This window comes from Pezoporus flaviventris, unplaced genomic scaffold, assembly GCF_033815535.1.
Source record: "Pezoporus flaviventris isolate CSIRO_AGI_PZ_B2104156 unplaced genomic scaffold, CSIRO_AGI_Pfla_v1 ptg000013l, whole genome shotgun sequence".
NCBI lineage: Eukaryota > Metazoa > Chordata > Aves > Psittaciformes > Psittacidae > Pezoporus > Pezoporus flaviventris.
Window position 1 is genome coordinate 23,245,384 of NW_026892561.1, and position 21,632 is coordinate 23,267,015.

Genomic DNA, 21,632 nt, shown 5'->3' on the forward strand with positions numbered 1-21,632 from the left:
AGACCAATGGACGGAAAGAAAAGGAGAAGAAATGGCATCAATGTTGAGTGTTCCATTAATTTCAAGGGGAGCTACAGGTGTACAGCACTTCAGAGAAAGCCCTTAAGTATCTTCACTGCCACAATCAAACAAAAACTGAGCCATGCCGCCTCCGTTTTTACCTTTAGAACTTGGTCCTCCTGCCAGGCAGGTGGGCCTTGAGGTCCATACAGAAACGCACAGCAGTGCTCAACAGCCCCATCCAACTGCATGTGTACCAGCCACATTAAAAAGATAATTAGGTGTTTATTAAAATTTATAGTACGCTTCTAACCTCCTTATAGTTACGTGCTTGTTCTCTGGGCCATGAAGTTATACCTAATGGTATGCTGGGCCTAATAATGGCTCATTTTGGGGAGTTTTTTTTTTTGCCTGCCCGATTTCCTGCTCCCACAATTTAGAGCTGTGGAACAATGCCACAGTAACAACCCAAGGAACCATTGTCGTCCTCAGCAGACACAGAGCAGCCACTGCTGGCATTTCTTTCCCTAAGGTGGCTAAGTTTAGGTCCCTACAGCACATCTGTGAGGCATGCTCTGAGCCTCTCTGGTCAGTCTCACCTCCGTGCCTAGCAAAATCTTGGAGCAGATTCCCTTGGAAGGCATGCTAAGGAACATGAAAAACAACAAGGTGCTTGGTGACAGCCAGCATGGCTTCACTGAGGGGAAATCCTGCCTGACCAATTTGGTGGCCTTCTATGATGGGGCTACAGAACTGATGGACAGGGGTAGAGCAGTTGATGTTATCTACCCGGACTTGTGCAAAGCGTTCGACACTGTCCTGCACGACATCCTTGTCTCTAAATTGGAGAGACATCAATTTGATGGATGGACCACTCGGTGGATAAAGAACTGGCTGGATGGCCTCACACAAAGAGTTGTGGTCAGTGGCTCAATGTCCGGCTGAAGACCAGTAACGAGTGGTGCCCCTCAGGGATCGGTGTTGGGACCAGTCTTGTTCAACATCTTTGTCACTGACATGGACAGTGGGATTGAGCACGCCCTCAGCAAGTTTGCCAATGACACCAAGCTGTGTGGTTCGGTTGATACTCTGGATGGAAGGAATGCCATCCAGAGGGACCTTGACACGCTTGTGAGGTGGGCTGATGCCAACTTCATGAAGTTTAACCATGACAAGTGCAAGGTCCTACACCTGGGTCGCAGCAATCCCAGGCACAGCTGCAGGTTGGGCAGAGAAGAGATTCAGAGCAGCCCTGCAGAGAAGGACTTGGGGGTGGTGGTTGATGAGAAAATGAACATGAGCCTGCAGTGTGCGCTTGTAGCCCAGAAAGCCAACTGTATCCTGGGCTACATCAAAAGGAGCGTGACCAGCAGGTCGAAGGAGGTGATCCTGCCCCTCTGCTCTGCTCTCGTGAGACCTCACCTGGAGTATTGTGTGCAGTTCTGATGTCCTCAACATAAAAAGGACATGGAACTGTTGGAACAAGTCCAGAGGAGGGCCACGAGGATGATCAGGGGCCTGGAGCACCTCCCATATGAAGAGAGGCTGAGAAAGTTGGGGCTGTTCAGCCTGGAGAAGAGAAGGCTGCATGGAAACCTCATAGCAGCCTTCCAGTATCTGAAGGGCACCTATAAGGATGCTGAGGAGGGACTCTTCATTAGGGACTGTAATGACAGGACAAGGGATAATGGGTTAAAACTTAAACAGGGGATGTTTAGACTGTATATAAGGAGGAAGTTCTTTACTGTGAGGGTGGTGAGGCCCTGGAATGGGTTGCCCAGGGAGGTTGTGAGTGCTCCATCCCTGGCAGTGTTCAAGGCCAGGTTGGACGAAGCCTTGGGTGAGATGGTTTATTGTGGGGTGTCCCTGCCCATCCTGGGGGGGTTGGAGCTAGATGATCTTAAGGTCCTTTCCAACCGTAACTATTTTATGATTCTGTGATTCTAACATAGTAAGATTTCTGGCCATTTGCAAGTGGGTGCTAATCTGAGTGCCAGTTAAATCAACAACCAAAAAGGAAATACTGGAGAATTTGTCCATGAAAAAAGAGTCAATAAGCCAAATATTTATTTAATCCCTTATAACTAATGCTAAAGCAGTACTGTGTTCCTCTTCCTGCTGCCCAAAGGCCTTGTCATCCACAGGCAACATCACAAGCATGATTTTGTTGTTGTCATTAGTAACATGACTTTTTCAGTGACCTACAAAGGTAGAGCAACACAATACACACTTGCCAATGGTCATCACTCAACATGTAGTCTAATGCCTTTACAAAACAAGTCTGCTCTCTGCTCTCTGCACACTTTTCAATGTTTCAAGTTGTCTCAAAACCAAATAAATAAATGTAATATATTTTCACCACTGTTGAGCTTCCTAAATTCATATTACATGCTTAAGAAACATTAAGACAGTGACCATCCTGAACAGAGAATCCAGGGGCTACAGAACTCACTGCTTTGGAATATCTGTGCTGATTTGCAAGTCCCTTGGATTGCAAAGAAGTCAGAAAATGAAACCTTTGGTAATGGCTCATTTCCAAGCCTTTACGGACAGATCAGTGGCAGCACACAGAATTATTCTTGGAGAGAAAGCAGGGCATCCTTAGTTGTTCCCTGTGCACAAAGGAAGTCAGTGATTGTAAGGCAGCTGGAGACTTGCAGGTCCCAGACATGCTGGGGGAGACCACACGCTGCCCCTGCCTGAGCACACCTGAGACTTCAACTCCCTCAGGGAATGGGAGCTGATCAAAGGCACCCCTCTGATGATGTAGTATGGCCTCACTTTATTTAGGCAAATCTTACAGGTTGAAAAAGACCTCAGGAGTTTTTTCAGCACAGTCCTCTTCCTTAAGCTAGGACCGACCCTGCCTAAACTGTTCTTGACAGATGTTTGCACAACCTGGCCCAAAGCCCCTCCAGTAAAATCAAGGACCTACCATTTCTTAGTGACATCTTTTTCTGGGGTTACCTATCCCTCCTATAGCAATTTTACCCTAATGGCTAATCTAAATCTCTTCAGCTGGATTTTAAGTCCCAGACATTGCACTTTCTAAAACAGATGTGCAGAACCATTCATTCCCCTTTTCTTTGCAACTGGAGGTAGACAGACCCTGAACAATTAGGAGGCAAGAAAACCCATGGGGAAAAGCTTATTTACATAAACAGGATCACAATATGTGCGTGTTTATGTATTTATTAGTTACAAAAAGAAATTCACAATCTCTTTTCTTTCCTAATTAAAACACCCAGTTTGCCCTGCTGCACAATTGCTATGCAGATTTAAAATGGGGACTTCTGTAGCTATTTTATGGCTAATCAAATGAGTAAATATAGTGATCTGCTCCAGTTCCCATTCTGATTACACAGTGTAGCTATTTCATTCCTTCAATAAGATCCTTGCACCCAAAAAGAACAGTTTAACGAGCTTCAGAGCAGAATGTTAGGCTCAATTTCTCTAAAGGGTAATAGAGTGGGAGTGTCTGTATAATTAAGCTTTGTTGGGCTCCTCCCTCACTTTACAATACTTTCTATACAGAGCTTTCACTGTCTCTACAGGTCCCCATGTTAAAGCAGCAAAAAAATGCAGAGCACATTAAATTCATACTGGTTGTGCAGAGGAGTTTTGGAAGACACAAAAAGCTGGAGAAATGCTAGTTATTTCAGCCCAAAAGGGCCCAAGTTTTAATTTAGCTTTAGCAGTAAAAGCACACACGTACATATCTTATTCATCTATAATGTATTGGACTCTTAGACATTTAAGATTAGAAACACTACTAACACTGATCAAATCACAGTATAAAACACTAAAGTAAACTCTACATTTTCTTCTCTGCATAGAATTTGGGATTAAATTAACAGCACACAGTCTATAATGAGAAACATTATCTAACACATTTGGAAATGTGTTGAATTCCCTTACAGAAAATAAAAGTATTTAAGATACTGATTTTTCACTGGAAGAAACAATTTTTTTACATAAGCCAGCAAAACCATAGTATTTTGTGCTTGCAGAAGAATTTTCAGCTGAAGGTCTGAAAATCCTTTCTGAAGTCAGATAGCCAGGTGGGATATGTGATTATTACCAACTCTGTTTTACAGATAAGTTATTAAGATAACTTAATGCTAGAACACTTCAAAATGTTACTGAAAATACACGGACATGTCGGGGAGAGGAAAGGGAAAACATTAGATCCCATTTGGTTCCAAAGCACTGTGACTGCATCAGACCTCTTCCAAATCAGTCATCTTGTGTATCTCCTATCACTTTGTATTTGCATCGAAGTGACTATGGATTCTGTCTTTGGAAACTATCATACAAAAACCTTGGCCAAGAGGTCAAAAACTAGTTAAATTGTTCAATTCTGCAACAACTGAAAAAATAGGGCACTAGGGAAGTTACTCTGAAAAGAAAGTCCCACAGCCAAATCACAAGCTTCACTTCTAATCAGTAAAATCCATTACTTCAGAGTAAGTCATCAGCAAATAACAAAGAAACTAAGACGGGTCCAGGAGCAACTTCCATTTTTTGGCATTGAAACTCACCAGCTTGCAATGAGACAGAAATACCTGATCAGAAACAAATGGATACTGCACTGTATTGCACTCCTTTGCCACAGGATGCTTTACATTCCAGAGATCCATTTGAGTTCGTAAAGCAACTGGATGATCTGATGGAGGAAAAATCCCTGACTGTTATGGAAGACATCATTTTTATCAAGCCAATCCCTGTGAACACCAAATTCTTAGATAAAGGGAAATATTCTGGGGGACTATTTATATGAATTTGCAGTACTCTTGTCTTCTTCCTTTGGTATTTACTGGGAAGCACACTGAGGTGGAGTGACCATCTGAGGAAGGATGGACAACCTTAGGTTCTTAATTTCAGGCCTATCTTCACCAACACTTGCTAGCAAGATACTGAAAAGGCAAGGCTTACATGCCAGTTCCTGATCCAAGCAGGTTTTTGTTGTTTTGTTTGGTTTGGTGGTTGGGTTGTTTTTTGGTTTTGTTTTGTTTGGTAGTGGTTGTTTGGGTTTTTTTTTGGTTGGGGTGGTTTTTTTGTTGTTGTTGGGTTGTTTTTTTTTTTGTTGGTTTTTTTTTGTGTTATTTTGTTTTTTCTTCCTAGAAACCAGGCTTATTCTACTTCTGCCTATAAAAAAAAACAAACAGGAGTAGACCAACACTATAATGATAGGAGCTGGGACAAAAGGTACTTGACTGAGTACAAGACGTGACTTCCCTCCAAGCTCAACTGCAGGACTACAAGGTCCTACAACATTAAAAAAGCATTTATCTGAGTCTAGGAAGCAGGATACCAATGCTTTCATCAAACAAGCCAAGCTAGAGCTGGCTTTACAACAGCCAGCATTTAAGATACTCAAGAAAACTTGGCAGATAAATAAGATATTAAAAATTCCCCAGGGGATAGCCTTCCAACAGAGTGAAAGTGCTGCTTCTTCTTCATGTGAGAAGACCTATTACTGGAAGACCAGCCAACAGCATGTGATGGAGCTAGTGCTGGATACACTGGCACAGTGTGTATGCAAGGGAGATGGCAATCTGAGCATGAAGTCTTACTGCTTCCCTTATACCATACTGCATCTATCCACAGGAAAAGTTCTCAGCTGTTATTGGGCACAACGTCCCACTTGGAAAGCCAGCTCAAGCATTTTTACAGAACAAGAGGATCTCCTTCACATTTCCTTGAGTTATGAGCTTACCACTCCTCGGAGGTGCATTAGCTGATTGAGGGATCTGATCCGGATGTATATGGCATTTTTTAGCTGCTCAAGCAAAAAACTAACTTGAAAATGGCAAACAGTACCTTGGCAAGTAATTCAAAGACAAGCAGACACCTGCTTTGGTGTTGGCTGTGCTAGCTTAGCCACACAGAAAAGTCAAACAGCTGAACAAATTTGTAGTGTTCAACATAAGCCTTGAAGAGAGGCAATTTATCCCAATCCACCCAGGCTGCAGCCACAGAAGAGTGGAAGAAAGCCACAGGGGTCCAGTAGCAAATACTACAGGTCACAAATAGCACAACATGACCTACACATCCTCACTACACCAGGTACTGAATACTCATCCAAACACCTTACATTGGGCAGGCGAGCAAAGAAATGGGTTTAACCCTATTCAACAAAAGTGGTGCAGCCCAGAGAAACCAGATGGCTCAGCCAAGACTACAAAACAGCAGGCGAGAGGGCTGGGAGTCTCAGGGACACATTTACAACACAGGTACGAGAACCCACCTCAGGTTCAGGGCGGAACTACATTAAAAGAAAGACCAGATCAGTGATAGATGCTTCAGAGTGAGTATTTATTTCCTTCCCCCTCTTTCAGTATAGCCTTACTATCTTTAGTAAGCTTAGAGGCACAATTACAAAAGCTAATGCCACACAGTCAAACCTGACCTTTCTCAGGGCCAAAGCCATGAATTCCTACCTGGCAAAGCTCTGATGTATGCATCTGAGAGTCCCATAAAGTGCAGCAAGGAAAGCCCCTTCAGGGTTCAAGCTGCTGTTTTACAAGAGACATTTTTAGCCTATAATTTTATCTCTTCCATCTTTCCAAGTTGCTTGAAATTAAAATAAACATGGACAAGGGCCTAGGATTTTATCTGTCACATATTGCTATCATTAAACACACTCGAAACAAGTGGGTTTAGTTCAAATAAAACTGTCTCTTCCCTCTCCCTTTCTCAGCTCAACAAACATCAAATGGGAAACTGCACTCCAATACATTCAAAAGCAATACACGTTACACCATGAGTAGATGATCCATCTGGCAGGCTGACACAGTAATAAGTTTGCTTAATTGTCAAGTCAGGCATATTACAGACCCAGTCTGTCAGTCCTTTTATTACAGCTTTGTACCAGGAAATTTCAACTGCTTTGTACTTTACATGTGAAGACGTGGTATGCATCCACACAGTAGTAGCACACATGCACAGGCACATATATGAAGGGTCACTGAGAACAAGGAGATTAAATTAAGCAAGGAAATGCTCAAGTCAAATAGCTCTTAGCAGCTGTATACGTTTCAGTATGGAATAACCACCCAAAGAAAGCAATGAGATATTTACATTTAATTTATCTGAAACTGGACTGGTGAAAACACTTGATTATAGGGGATAATCCAGCACTGGCTCATAAGCTAAAGAGCCAGAGATCCTAAAATGTTTCTTCCATTTATATTTTCTAAGCAATCAGCCCAATATTTCATTTTTGGCTCCACACAGTTCCTATCATACAGCCAGTCTCCTGAGATTGTCCGTATATTCTCCTGACAAATCACTGAGTACACCCAGCAAATGATCGAATTCATCAAATGGTTGTTTTGCCTTTAAAAACCCCACAAAACAAAGAAGAAAAAAAAACCCAAACCCAACCCCCTTTTTCCTCCTTTGCTTTTGTACCTTACCTCATCTCCTCCTCTTCATTAATAAGCTCAAATGATGTTATTTACAGGAAGAATTTGAGGTCTTCCAAAACACAATTTGTAGGAAAGATGCCAAATATAAATTGTATTCTCTAGACCGCATACATTTGTGATTTTTACATGAGCACATACACACATGTTCAATATAGAAACAGCAGGTGTTCCCTAAAGTTTTATTGCCATTAGTTAGAAATGACCACGTTACTCAACAGTGTCAAAGCCAAGTTTTGTCAAAGGCAAGTCTTGCCAAAAAGCTAAAAAGCCTGATGATTTCCAGTAGTATACAGCTCTGCTTTGGGGTGCTAGCTCTTGCAGATACCTCCAAGACCTAACAGTGATCTACATTTACCCTAAAGAAGCATTTAATGATTGCATCCTCTGTATGGTATCTCCACAGCTGCAAAGTACAGAGTGCTCTTGAGCACAGTAGCAGCTCTTTGTCACTGGGGCCTCATAAAACACTGTGACCTTCACGGCCACCCCGTTCAACAGCCAGATACCCCATCTTTGTACTTTGGACATTAGCCGCTGATGTGGACTTCAGTCAAAATGTTTCCAGAAAAAGATTAAACAGAGTTCAATATAGTATTTGTACTATCTCCCTCCTGGACCACACAATGCTCAAAAAATCCCAGCTGAATAACAGGGGTTTATCCACCACTTTTTAAGACTACAAAAACAGTCCTAACTGCACACATCTCTCATGTAATGCACAGCTGATCTTTCTGCAAACCAGCACAGTAATCAACCCCAAAACCTTATCTTTCCCCTTGACAATCACAGCTTGAAACTGCATGTGCCTCCTTGGCTTTGTGCTGGACGGAAACAGAACTGTACCTCCCATCCTTCTTGAACTTTCCTTGCATCATGAGTTAATGGTTTTCAAAGAGGGAATCAAAATTGCCTGAGCCCCCAAGACAACTGGAACAATTTCTGGTATGAAAGCTGGTGATGCCTCATGGCTTCTTGGGACAGCAGCAGGCTCTCATCAGCTTCTTACCAATCACTCTAGTCTCTCATCAACCCTGAGATAAACAGCAGTACAGTACAGTATGACAAGATATTGAAGTCTCTGACCTGGGTTATGCTAATAACCAGGTGAAATGATTGCAACAATTTTATCTGTCTCTACACATAATGCCAAAAAAACTGTACAGCCTGCCCTTCCGCTCGCTATACTTATGCACATGGAAATACTTCTTTTGAGGCAAAGGATTCATTGTAAGGCTTAGAATATTTTGCTTGGGCAGGGAGGAATCAGTCTCAGGCTGCATACATTGGGAGAAATAAGTTATAACAATGGCACCAAAATTGCATTTTTCTGGCCAGGTCCATTTTTTTTTTTTTTTTTTTCGTTTTGTTTGATTGTTTGTTTTTAAATCTGTAGGAGAAGACAGTAATACTAATTGGACCGACACATTATTGATTTCCCAGAGAAAGAGCAGTTCATTAGAGTGCTCACTTTCAGCTGTGAAGCAACATGTTACGTTTATCTTGCTGTAATATTTTTTCCATTTCATCCTCTTTTAGTTACTCATAGAAGTTTCCTATTCATTATTGAAACACCATATGGCGATAATATATGCTAACACAGGCACAGTGACACAGTCCACAAGCCTGCTATTGAGCAAAAGTTGACAACATAAGGCTGAGAGAATTGCAAGTGCTTCCAAGCCACAATATGTACGTCACCTAATTGCATTTCACTGTGATGCAAAGAAGTCTGAGTAAAGGAAGGAACTTCCTTACAATGAAACTGTAACAGCCTGGAGTAATTTACAGTTATTTGAAGAGCTGTAGCAAGTATCTATCAATTCATAGCTTTGAAATATGGGCTGGGTGTGGGCTGGGGTTTTTTTTAGCCTAGGCAGCTTTAACATACAGAAAGAGACAACGCATCTCAGCATCACAGTCATCTCTCAAAAGACTCCAGACAGGAAGGCAAAAGGCAATCAATTTAATCTTACTTTAATGGTTAGCAGTTTTGAACTAGGAACATCTTGCAACAATCCCAGGATATGCTCAGGCTATAAATGTATCACGTTTATTTATGCAGTGCTAGCAGGGTGTAATGCAGAAACTGCACGGCCAGCTCTCATTTTTCTGTAGGGCACTAGATTCTTCCAGGCAACCCTACCTGAAATGGGGCTGGGAACAGATCTGCTCTGCCTTTCTGCTGTCCACAAAGGCCTCTAGGGAGGGGTCCCCTCTTCCTGGTAGGACAGATCCTTGTAAAAACTGACCATGAAAGACAGGACACACCAGGGAACGACAACACCATCCCAGAACATCCCCACTGTGGGTCCAAAGCCCTGTTTCAGAGCAAGCTACACAGTTTCTCTGTCTCTCAGCTCTCCATCTGCAAAACAAAAGAATAAAACTCCTCCTTCCTCAGGGCATTACAAGTATAAACACATGAAAAGCTAGAAGCTTCAACCAAACAGTCATCAAGTAAGTAACCACAAGAAATTTTTAAATGATGGGGCTTCCTAGCATGTTTTAGCCTTCATCTTTCAAATGTATTTAGAAACTGTAACTGAAGAAGTTAGTTGCCCTCCTCTTTTAAAGAGCACAACTCAACAGCAGCTCATGTCAGCAGGATCTATGCCTGCACTTCAATGGTCTCTGGATAGATTAGAGGCAATTCAAAAGCATATCAAGGCAACACTCTCCTTGCTGTGAGTGTAATGCACAAATAACAAAGTCATCATTCCTACTTTGATGGAAAGGCTTGGGGAAGATGTCCAGCACAGGCCACAGTGGGAACAAAGTGCCAAGTGATGCACTGCCGTGCAGGTGTTTCTCTAAGCTGCTGTGCTGTTCCCTTGGCTCTGAACTATTTCCTTTCTCTAACAGGGAGGGAAACACAGCTGGTTCCTAGCGCGTACAGAAGAAAAATGCTCAACACAAAAGGAACGAGAAAGCATAAAGAGCAGAGTAAAGGAAGCCTGATTTCCTGCGGACTTGTATCTTGCATCTTGAGCAGACTCTGACCCTTCCTGTTCTCTGCCATTACCTCTCCTGACCGCCGCTCCTGCTTCCCTTCTCCCCTTGTATTAGCCTTGGCATTTGTCTGTGTATGTCAGCCAAACAATCCATGTTTCAGGTCAGAGATCCCGGTTACAGCACAGTCTGGAAGAGCAAAAGTTCAGGTTGCCTGCAAGACACACAGCAGGCTTGGAGCTTTCTGTGTACATGTGCAGATGAGTCAGCCCACGGGCCATGGCGTGTACTGCCAGCATCATGTTGCAGCTCCCTGAGAGACATGGGTCTGGGTCCCTCCTCCCCAGCCACTGAGTTTTGGACACATATACCCCTTTCCTAGAATCACTTAAAAGCAGCCACTGAAAAAACATGTGGAGAGCAGCTAACTGCTGGACACCACTGGGTGCTGGGTGAGAAGAAGGAATCAAGTAGGCTCTCATTTAAAAATAAACCAGCTATTTCCTTGGTGAGCACTGTGCAGGGGAGTGGCTGCCATAACATGGGAAAATCACCACTTTGTGCCAGAGGACTAAGTTCAATTTCCAGCCATATGCAGGTGGTAAAACAACTTCCCAGTTCCAGACTGCTGGGTAGACCAGAGCAATGATACAGGTCCAGAACACCACAACTTTCTGGGCCTGAGGGTTTGAATCCTCCAGGGTTTACTGTCAAGGCATCAAAAAATCTGCTGGCTGTAAATCACCAAACTGTATCTGAGTATCAAGCAACACCTTCCCACAGAAGAAAAGTAAGTTCTCTTATTTCCTCTTCTTGGATCACACACTCCAAGATAGAAGGGGATGCATCTCCCCACACCTGAGACCTCTCCAAATCCTTTTGATAGTGGACGTTCTCATGTACATTCTGCTCATCCATTCACATGTGCTACTGGAGGAGCATAAATCCATGACAGGGTTCCCACGTTCTGGCCTCAGCTTTGCTGGTGACCCATACACATCTCAAGTCACCTAATCTCCCAGTGCCTCAGTTCTTCTCTCGCCCATGAAATAGCAAGCATACTTCCGTATTTCACAGGGTTGCTGTCACGGTGGTAAAGCTAATGCTGCTGAAGCACTCAGATGCATCGACCCGTGCAAGGATGCAAGTAGAGTCTGCATCTCAATGAAACACAAGTCTCTGCCCTAGAGGTGGCTGCTTTTTGCTGGCTGGACACATGGATAGTTCGTGAAGTGCGCTGGGTCCCATTGAGATGAGTGCCAAACCACAGAGAGTGCCAAAAACCAAGGATGGGGAAATGATGACAGGCTTCCTGAAATAACGGTATATAGCAGTTTGGTCCCATTGCAGGGAAAAAGATGGAAAACAAAACATAACAATAGGTAGAAGGCCTTGAACAGCTTTAGCGAGAAAGAGCCCTACTCTCAACCAGTCACAACAAAACAATTACAAGCGCAGAATGAAAAAAAGACCAAATTGTGAGGTACTATTTGCTTTTTATCACTGTTCCCAAAGTAAATGTTTATCTTTATCCATACACAAATTTGAGATGCCTGCAGAGATTTTAAAGTCCAATATATCCTGCACTAGTCGTCATCTCAGACTGTAGCCAAGCACGTAGGCAGAAAACCCAAATGAATGCAAAAATGAGTAAGGAGAATGGGGAAAAGTAAACCTTCCTGAGATTTCTGTGAACTTGATTATATATCAGAAAAAAGAGACAGCAGGAGTAGTGCTGCTTTATTTTCACTCTGATGATAATACAAGAGGAAGAAATAATACCCTGCAAAGGTCACTCTTATCTTGTTCATCTGTGACAAGCTGATAATCTGGGATCGCAGAAAACTTTCTTTAAAAATCTGCATGGACACGCTCTTATCAAAAGGATTAAGATTTAATACATACTAGCAGATGCAACCAATTCAAGCATCTGCTAATCAGTGTCAGTTTGCCACACACACCAGCTGGGGCTGATGAGTGCAAGAAAGTTTCCCCTTGTAGAGAAATCCACACATACATGAAATCATGTTGGCTGTGCCTCCCAATTCACATGTATGTGGCTGAACATCTCTGCCCTGTGCACGCTCCTCAGCCAGCAGGAGTGCCAGGGATGGCGTGACAGATGTGTGCTGCTCGCAGCCAGCATGCCCGCAGTGGCACTCCTAGAAAGCTTCAACCTTGCAACCATCTCAACCACCACCCCCACAGGGTGGGTATGTCACTCTGCCTTTGGAGAGGGGAACCACAGGAGTAAGAGTTTCCTGGACATTGAGGCTTTGCTTCTTGAGTGCTGGGAGTAACCCACTGAAATTCCTCCAGATGGGATGCTTCCTTTTCTACTTTAAGTAATTCACCTGGATTTTCCAAACAGCATAAAGCCAGCATACTGCAGCCAGACGTGGGAGCACAGCTCTCAGAGGTAACCTCGACTTTAAAACAGCCTGTGCAATTGCTGATATCTGTGACTACGGCAAAACTGTCACGGCCTGCTGAGAACAGCCCTCACCATCAGCCTTGTGGTGAGCCTGCAGGCGCCCTCCTGTGCTGCTACAAGTGTTGGAGCTCATCGGCTTGGGCACACCTCTGAGATACTGTTGACCCTCTGTGTCCATGTGAGCCATTCAAGTCAGTGAGGGTATGGTGGCAACTCACAGCCTGCATGAAAAGCACTGTGTAGCTACATGTGTAGGGCATGTAGCTCTGGAGTAGCAGGACAGTCCTACTAAAAGGTCATCACCACTTTATGATGGACAGGGGATGCTTTCTGGTTTCAGCAGATAGACTTACTCTCAATGAGCCTTTCCGCCCCACAACCAAAGGAATTAAAAAGTGCACAAAACCCAAAATGCTAAGACATCAAGTGAACAAATACAGAGAGCCCCTTGCCATTGGGAAAGTGCTGCCTGGCTACCGTGCTGTGCTGCTGGACTCAGAAGCCTCTTTGGCAAAGCTGCACAGATGTCCACAGTTTAAATGTGCTCAGACCATCAGAAAGAGGCCTGGGCATTTTTATTTACTTCAAATATCATCTCTGAAGACAGCAGAAGCTAAGCTATCAATTTCAGCCCAAATTTCATTAAAAAAGACTCAGCACCATTCTGAACACCTGAAACAGCCAAATTCCACTGAGTCCCATAACTAAGGCACCGCAAACTCTTAAACACTACAGGAGTGAGGAATTAATTCAGAACCCACTGATCTTAATTTGCTTGTACCCCTAAACATTCTTTCTTAAAAGAAAGAAAAACATTCCCGACAAAAAAACAGGATGCTAGCAAATACTCCAGGGACTGTGCTTGAAAAATCCTTTTGGTGCATACCAACCTAAGAAACCAGGCTCAGGAATAAAAGGAACAAGGAAACCATACTCTGAGCCTGGACTAGCAAATTTGCATGGATTGTTTTGAACACAGATTCAGCAGTCCGCTTTTTGCAGCGCCCGTATGTCAGTTCCACAGCTCAGACCAAAAGCAATCATAAAGCTCTTTTTCAGTGTTAGAGGAATGCACTGCTCTTTGCTGAGCAGAAGGCCTTATTCATGGTTGGAGATACAGCTATGTGTAAACAAAGATAAAACACCTGAACTCTTAGTCATGCATTCCTGGTGCATCTATAAGTGGGGCACTATAATTAGAAATGCACATGGAAGAGCACTCCTAGGGGTCTTCAGCACTCAATATTTCGCCTTGTTTCTTATTTGCCATCCCACAGCTGAAACTGTTCAATCCTGTCCCATCGCTTCGCAAGAAAATTTGTCCATTGCCTTTTCACTGCTTTTGTTATCCCCAAATGGTTGTCAAAAGAAGTGATGGAATAACAACCAACACTGTCAAACATTTAAATCCTTTTTAAATTCCAGTCACTAGAAGACATTACTTCCCAGTATGTTTGGAATTTAATGAAAATGTATCACTTTTTAAAATTTAATTTTCTTTACTCCTTTATTGTTCTGCAGCTCACAGTGAGAATGAGCTTCTTTTCCTTGAAAATATTGCTGACTTAGGCTGAGAGTGTTGCATAGTAGCAGATGTCTAGTACTGGGGGTAATGATACAGAGGCAGGAACATAAGTGTGAATCCCTAGATACCTCACCTAACTTTGCCTTCATTTTCCCCACCTGTTAGATAAAAGATAAAATTTATTTCTCTTTTTCATTATCTGTACAACCACGTTACCTAAAGGCCTTCAATCCAGACCAAGATTCCAAGTTCCTAGATGCCATACATGGGTAGTAAGTGGCAAATCACACTGAAGAGGTTGCCAAGCTACAAGGACAGAAGAGATTTTGAGAGGAAGCAGAGTAGAAATGCTACATTCAAGGTCGTTTAGCAAAGTGGTGGTAGCTGGGAATGAAACAGGTCTCCCGTGTGCCAGCCCAGCCCAGCCAGTCCCCTCTGGATCAAGCTGCCTCTGAGAGCTGTACCCAAGCAGATTTGATCTTGACCATCAAATCATGGGCTTTTTGCTTCTTAAATACTCCATAAATTTGGGCCACCCACTATTTGCTTTTAAAAAAAAGACCAATTACCCTTGGACCAGGTGTATCTTGTACACTTCCCACAAAGTCCTGGTACACCTCCCACAAAGTCCTCTTTTACTGAACAGACAATCTGCAGTGAAAAAAAAAAACCTGAGTTTTTGTATGCTGCTATTTCCAGTATTTCATTTTCACAGCCTCTGCTGGAAGCCCCCTCTCCAGAGTCACAAAGTTTTCTTGTTTTTCAAAAAGGTGCAAACATTTATCTCATGGGCTTAAGGCCTTGCTGCACACATTTCTTAAGCAAGGATTTAAGCAGAATGGGTACAAATTTAGGAAAATACCCCTTAACAGAGGAGCCAGATGACCACAGCATTCACCAGCTCCCCTAGTCGGAGTTCACCCTGCTCCCATCCATGGAAATTATGCATCTAAATGCCTTGTCTATACGGTCTCCTTTTATTAGTGAAAGGCATAGTGGGTTCTCTTCCTCTGAACTTTCCAATGAGTTCAAGATCAGGTAATGTTTGGTATTTTCTAAACCTTCAGCTACTGCTGAATTTCTTTAATTCAGTCTCCCCTACATCACCTCACATGACAGAAAGCACCCTTAGATGCTGTTGTGTTGCAGTAAAAGATGACTTAGTTTTGTAATTTTCTGCTCTTTCTGATCGGTGCAATTTTGAAAGAAAAACACCTAGCATCTTAATCACTTGTGACTTCTCCTATGATTTAGTCAAAGAGACTTTCACTTGCAAGTCATGGGCTCAGCCCAGGGTTGAGGTGATGGTGATTGAAAGCTGCTTCTGACCCACATATTGCTGATAGTGAATATGAAGTAAACTACCAATGCCTAGAAAATGTCTGCTCAGGGTACTCTCAACAACTGCCCCAAGACAGAGACAAAAACTAACCAGGAATGAAGCCCGAGAGAATTTTCACTTTGAGGTTCAGCAACACTGTGGTTGACTCATATTGGGGTACCACATTCCCAGAAGGACCTCCTCCCATCAAACCTGCCGCTATGAGGAGAAAAGATCTGTTCTCCTTCATAAAGGATCTATGCTGCAAAAATGCTTTTCAAACTCATCACTTTAGAGGAGAGGGAAACAGCTCTGCAGGACAGCTTCCTACCACCTCTGCCCAGGCAATGGGAAGCAGCCAGCAGGACTTTGATGCTATCTCTACCTTCATTTTCCAGCTCAGCTGACTTGAATTAGGCAGAACCACTGAGTGCAAGGAGGGTGCTGCTGACCACAGGTGTCAAAACTCTCTCTCCTTTCCCTCTATTAATGGCAGTCATTTTTACTTCATTACAATGTCCTTGTCACCTGCCTGGCACATAAAAATATATTACCAGAGTGATGCCAGGGTAAGCAATGCATGGATGGTGCAGAGATTCATACTCATCCATGTCCTCAACAGCAGGTCTGCTGGCCAAGGAGAATTGTCTGGGGTTGACACTGGCACACCCAGTCTGAGAATTATTCTTTTCAAACCTTCTGCAGAGGGTACAAATCTCTGTGCTTCAGAGGCACCTCGTGGTGCAGTGTGTCTCATTGCAATCCTGAACTCATACCAAGGATCAAAAGAGCTTTCTTCCCTGTGAGTTTATGCCAGTGTGTAGGGTATGTTAGATAAACTGCTTGCCATTATCCTGCTATCACTCCTACTTCAGTGAAAGAGGACTATGTTACAGTTTAGTTTATATTGCTTTAAAAGTATCGTGAAGATAATATACAAAAAAGAAACCTAACATAAAATTTTTCTTATTGCAGAATAGGAGTACCCCCAAGGGCAAGGTATACCTATAAAATTATTATAATGCTTTAACTGCATAAGCACAACTGGAAACATCTTCTCTGAAAACAACTCATAACTCTATTTTCCTACCTGCAGCCATTATCCTGATAAATTTGGGAAGGTCATCTAAGGTGTAATCCAATAAACATGCTGATGTTCTGAGTAAGTACCTCACAATTTGCAGCCTAATCTATTAGCCTACTATAAGACTATCAAATGACTCACCAGTTTTAATACTTAGTACATATCAAACAAAGGAAAATATCAAAGCTTTACATTCTAGTTCAACCTTTCAAGGACTTGAGTAGTCTTTAATTACAGCAGATGATACATTCAACTCCAGCATTTTCTTTCTCTAACAGCTATACTTAGAAGTTGCTGTAGCTGTACTTCTCACAGGACATCATTACATTAACCCATAAATCCTGAAAAGTCTGATAAACTGAACAAAGAAAGTAGGGATTTTAGTAGAAAATCTCAGAAATGAAATTCAGCTTCTTCTGCCCACTGGATCGCACACAGTGATTGTGATGCACCAAGGAGCAGCAGCATCACTCCTGGGTAGGAGGACAAGTCTTCAGTACCCCCACCTAAACTGTGGGCAAGAAGCCATGGGAACAAGCATGTGCGCTGAGCAGCACACATCATCTTCAAGGCTGATGAACTTAAACAGTCAGATCAAGTCCAAAACTCGGTATATGCCTTCCAATCCTCCAGAAAATGAAGCACACCTGCAGAACTATTTGAACGCTATGATTTTTTTTTTTTTTAATGTTACAGGTACAGAATAAAAGTTAAGAAAAACAACCTATTCACAGAATATCTGATCCCAAAGGAAGAAGCACCAGGAGACTGTCAGCAGTACTGTCCTCAAACTGCAAACGCTCAGCAAAGTGGTTACAGAAGGTTACAGAAGTTACATGCTGGAGCTGACCTCCGGCATTGACAAGGAGAACGGTAAGTAAAAATCTCTTCCAGTGTTTTGACACAATAAAGTCTTTCTCAGTAACAGTATGCATTCTTATGTGTCTGGCCCACGCAAACAGAATGAACATGGGTTATTTGACATTGTGCCTGAGCACTATCACTGTTACAACTGTCTCATTTATCACAACAAAAACCCACTGGGAAAAGGACTAAATTGTATCTGGTTTACACTGTTGCTCTTTTTGACTGGCTGACCCAGATCAGACTGTTCTTCAAGGACAAGTCTGTAAGTTTATGCAAGAACTGTGCACATGCTGCTAGGATAAAAGAAGAGTTTATCAGGAGGTCCCCGCAGAAGGGATGGAAACCACACAGGTCACCATGCCAGAGCCTCTGTGTGCAGATGGATGCTTTCAAAAGTGCACAAATATGATTTAACTCTGCTTTTGCTAAGCTCACACGCTTAAACAGAGCAAATCTAAACAAACTAAAAGCTACTTTAGTTCTGTTCCAAAGGTACTGGTTCTCAAGTGCTTAAAAGAAATGCAACAACAAAAAGAACCAAAAAAAACCACTAACCAAAGAGAAGGCCTGTTTTGGTAATGGGTGTGACCGCATCACTCAGCTACCCTTTGGTACTTTTGATTTCTGAGATTTTATTCAGGGCTGACATCGGTAAGACAAACACAACATAACATATAGCTGCACACATACCTACATACCCATACACAAGTAAGAAATTAGGCCAGTCCTGAGATTAGGAAGCAAAGGCAGGGTACAACTGGGCACAAGTACATCTGGGATGATTTTACAAGATCTCAAGAACCGCCCTTTTTAAAGTGCCACTGGGGTGTCATACTTCCTCTGATAAATAGATCACATCTCACCAGAACTTAAATAGCTCCACTTAAGCACTACCTAGATGAGTGACAAAAACTAGCTGAGCTGCTGTCACCCCTGCAGTCCTTGTCTAGACACAGCAGAGTAAGTGCGAATTCCAGTCTGCCTTGCTGGGCTACAGCCACCCTGACAGCTGAGCTACAATCCAAGCCACTTCATCGCCACTGATTAGATGACAAAAACAAAAGAAAACAGCTTGAGACATGGATATCTGGGTCTTTCTGGCAGTGTGACACATAAAAAGTTAACAAAACAGAAAAACAACAAGGGAAAAAAAGCCGAACAGTACTTGTGAACAGAGCAGGTTTTAATTCACAAGCTATTGTTGGTGGAAAGTCAAGGCAAATGAAATACCATTTTTTGCAAGTATTTTGGCAATCTAGCAATCAGGATCAGAGGCCCTTCACTCAGAGGTATGGCAGCTTTTGAGCCAGTGCCCCCTTCAGAGTGACTGCGCCCTTCTCTCCATTGACAGCCACATCTGGATGCTATCACGAGGAACTGGCATGCCTGTTTGCAGCAAATACCAAGCGGTTAACAAATTGACTCCAGCAGTCAATGCTGGCCACTTTCCCACTCTCTGTTTATGCAATGTGCCACTAACCTGTTGAGTCCGAGGTTTGTAAGGAGAGCTGCTCTCTAGGTCAGCCAGGATGCTCGTTAGAGAGTCGATTTCTGCATCTAAACTGGACCGCCTCTCCTCAAGTGTCTTGCCACCAGGATTCACCTGAAAGAAGAAAGCAGAGTTCCAGTTATTTTAAACAGCTTGGCCTGCCACTTGGTTTCGTATTGTCCTAATAGAGCTTCTACCATGCCCAGCAATAACTCTTGGGTTGCAGGGAGAAACATGCTGAAATGTTGTAGCTGTCCCCCAGAACCAGCAGCTAGCCTCAATCTAACAAGGATTTAGGCTACTTTGGGTTTTTTCTTAATGTTATTCCCACAATGGTCCTATTGTGTTAAATTGACTTGGAGGATTATGCAACTCAGTGTGCAATCTGCTGCCAAGGTGAAGAGGCAGGACAGTCTCCACTCCCACAGATGGAGAAGATGTATTTTAGAAAGATGCCTGGCTGGGCAGCCAAAGATGGGGACAGACCTGAAGCACCAGGATTCTGAGAGCCTCTCTTCTGCCATGTCGCCATCCCAGGCAAAGCAAAAACAGCAGAGCTGCAAGCCACAGTGGCCAGCACCTGGCCAACTGCACCTATTATTATTTCATATCAATTTGTGGTGGCTGTACCTGCATGATTCAAAACTTCTTCACAATTTTCATCTAAAAAATGAGCTCCTCCAAGGAGGAATGAAAAAGTTCAATTCATTTCTAGCAGATTCAAGGTGAGTGGCATGATTTGTGATAAGCAATCACAAAGTAACATAAATAAGGTCCTTGTGAAAAAGGCTATTAGTCAGGAAAGCCCATGCCCAGAACAAGTATGAACATACAGGCAGGACCCTTTCTGATTCAAAACATCTTGCTTTCTTTCTGTTTTCAAAACAGCACAGCCCCACTTGTGCTCAAGATAGGGATGCTCTCTTGGAAGGGAAAACCAAAGTTCTTGAGACAAGTGAAATACTACACACTGGAAGTCTTTTCTAATCCTGAGTAATTTTTCTTTTGTCCTTCCATTTCTGACTTACCTGCAAATTCCCTAGACAGAGTCTCTCTGGTATACATGCAACCACAGAGTTTAGTGCAGAAGATCTCATTCACAGCTTGACTGCTACAATAGCAAAAACACTAAAGATTTACCTAACAGCTCACCTAACTTCAGCTGGAAAGCCTGTTCAGACCATAATAGCACCTCCACAGAAACAACCCAGCTCTGTTTGCCTTCACTCTCAACCAAGTTACTTCTATTTTCCAAGCCAAAAATTTACCTTCTCCTTTGTCTCACTAGTTCACACATAGTTTTTATTTAAATTTCATTTCAGAACCATTCAATCATTATCTGTTTTACGAACTCCCCAGTCATCAATCCAACACATAAATGGCAGGCTGGTCAAAGAGAGACCGACTATGCAAAGCAAGCAGGCTCTGATCTGCCAAGCTTATACGTGCTGAGGCATTCATTAGTTCCTAATGATTACTAAATCTTATTGCATTACAATAAATTTGTCTTGACTAACAAGAAAGTGGAAGCTCCAATGTGCTTTATGCAAGAACACATCACTTAAAAGGCTGAGAGTCAGGTTAGAAACTACTTACAAACTCAACTTCTTGCCTATTTTTATTATAGAGCCAAGATTTTCCATCCAAGCTGTTGCTCAAAAAAAGAAATACTTTTCACAGGAATTATCCCAGACCATTATTCCTGGATAGCTGTAGTCACCTGGATTTTTTAATCTGCAAGATTACAGTTTCCTTTCCACTATTAGTGCAGTTCATGGCTCTTTCTTGGTTCTTCTTCACCTTCCAGTTTCCGGCCTATAATTACACAGCAGCCACAGGCTTCCAAGACACAAAACCTAAGATTGCTCCACTTCAGAGAATTTTTAAGACAAGCAGCCAAAAGCCAGCCTGGAGAAGGGTGGGAGATGCGAAGGGCACCCAAGGCCCTAACATTTGAGGTGATACATCAAGTCAAAGGCAGGCCCACAAATAGAACCAGAGTCCGCACATGGCCTGTTCAGCATTCTGATCCTGGAGAGTAGGGATAGTGGCAGATGAGAAGATCAGCCAATTTCATTTCTGCCTCTTAGCATTTCTGGGCCATATTATTCCCTGGTTCTCATTCCCCAGAACAATTATGCAACAGCTGACTAGCAAATGCTGCAGAACAAGTTGTAAGATTGTAAAAGTTAAATGTCCTTTGGAAGCCTGGAAAAATAAAATAGCATGGAAACATCTCTATTGCTTCTGCATTCTGTAAAAGATTTAGTTATTCAATTAAAACATAATCAACATAGATTAAGAGTCCAGTTCTACAAATGCTGGAGCACAAGGCAGTATGACAGTCCAACGAATAACACTACTAATGTGTGTAAGGGCTTTTTTGACTGGACTTTAAGTACATTTAATAAAAGGTAATCCTCACAAAGACAGGTTTCTGCTTGCTCTCTCTTCCTCATCTCCACAAATCTTTTTCTCCCCACATTGCTCCAGATCTAACCAAGGGATTTGTTGCACATAGAAACAAGAG

The 21,632-nt window shown here is 42.7% G+C and overlaps 1 protein-coding gene across 14 annotated transcripts in view; it reads right to left on the reverse strand.

The window, feature by feature from the left end:
- Nucleotides 1-21,632, reverse strand: part of LPP (LIM domain containing preferred translocation partner in lipoma) — a 338,569-nt gene that overhangs the window by 140,576 nt on the left and 176,361 nt on the right. For all 14 annotated transcript variants that reach the window (XM_061452175.1, XM_061452168.1, XM_061452176.1 and 11 more), the window contains one exon: nt 19,094-19,216. In XM_061452175.1, the coding sequence (XP_061308159.1) occupies nt 19,094-19,216 (123 nt within the window). The remainder of the gene's footprint in view (nt 1-19,093; nt 19,217-21,632) is intronic.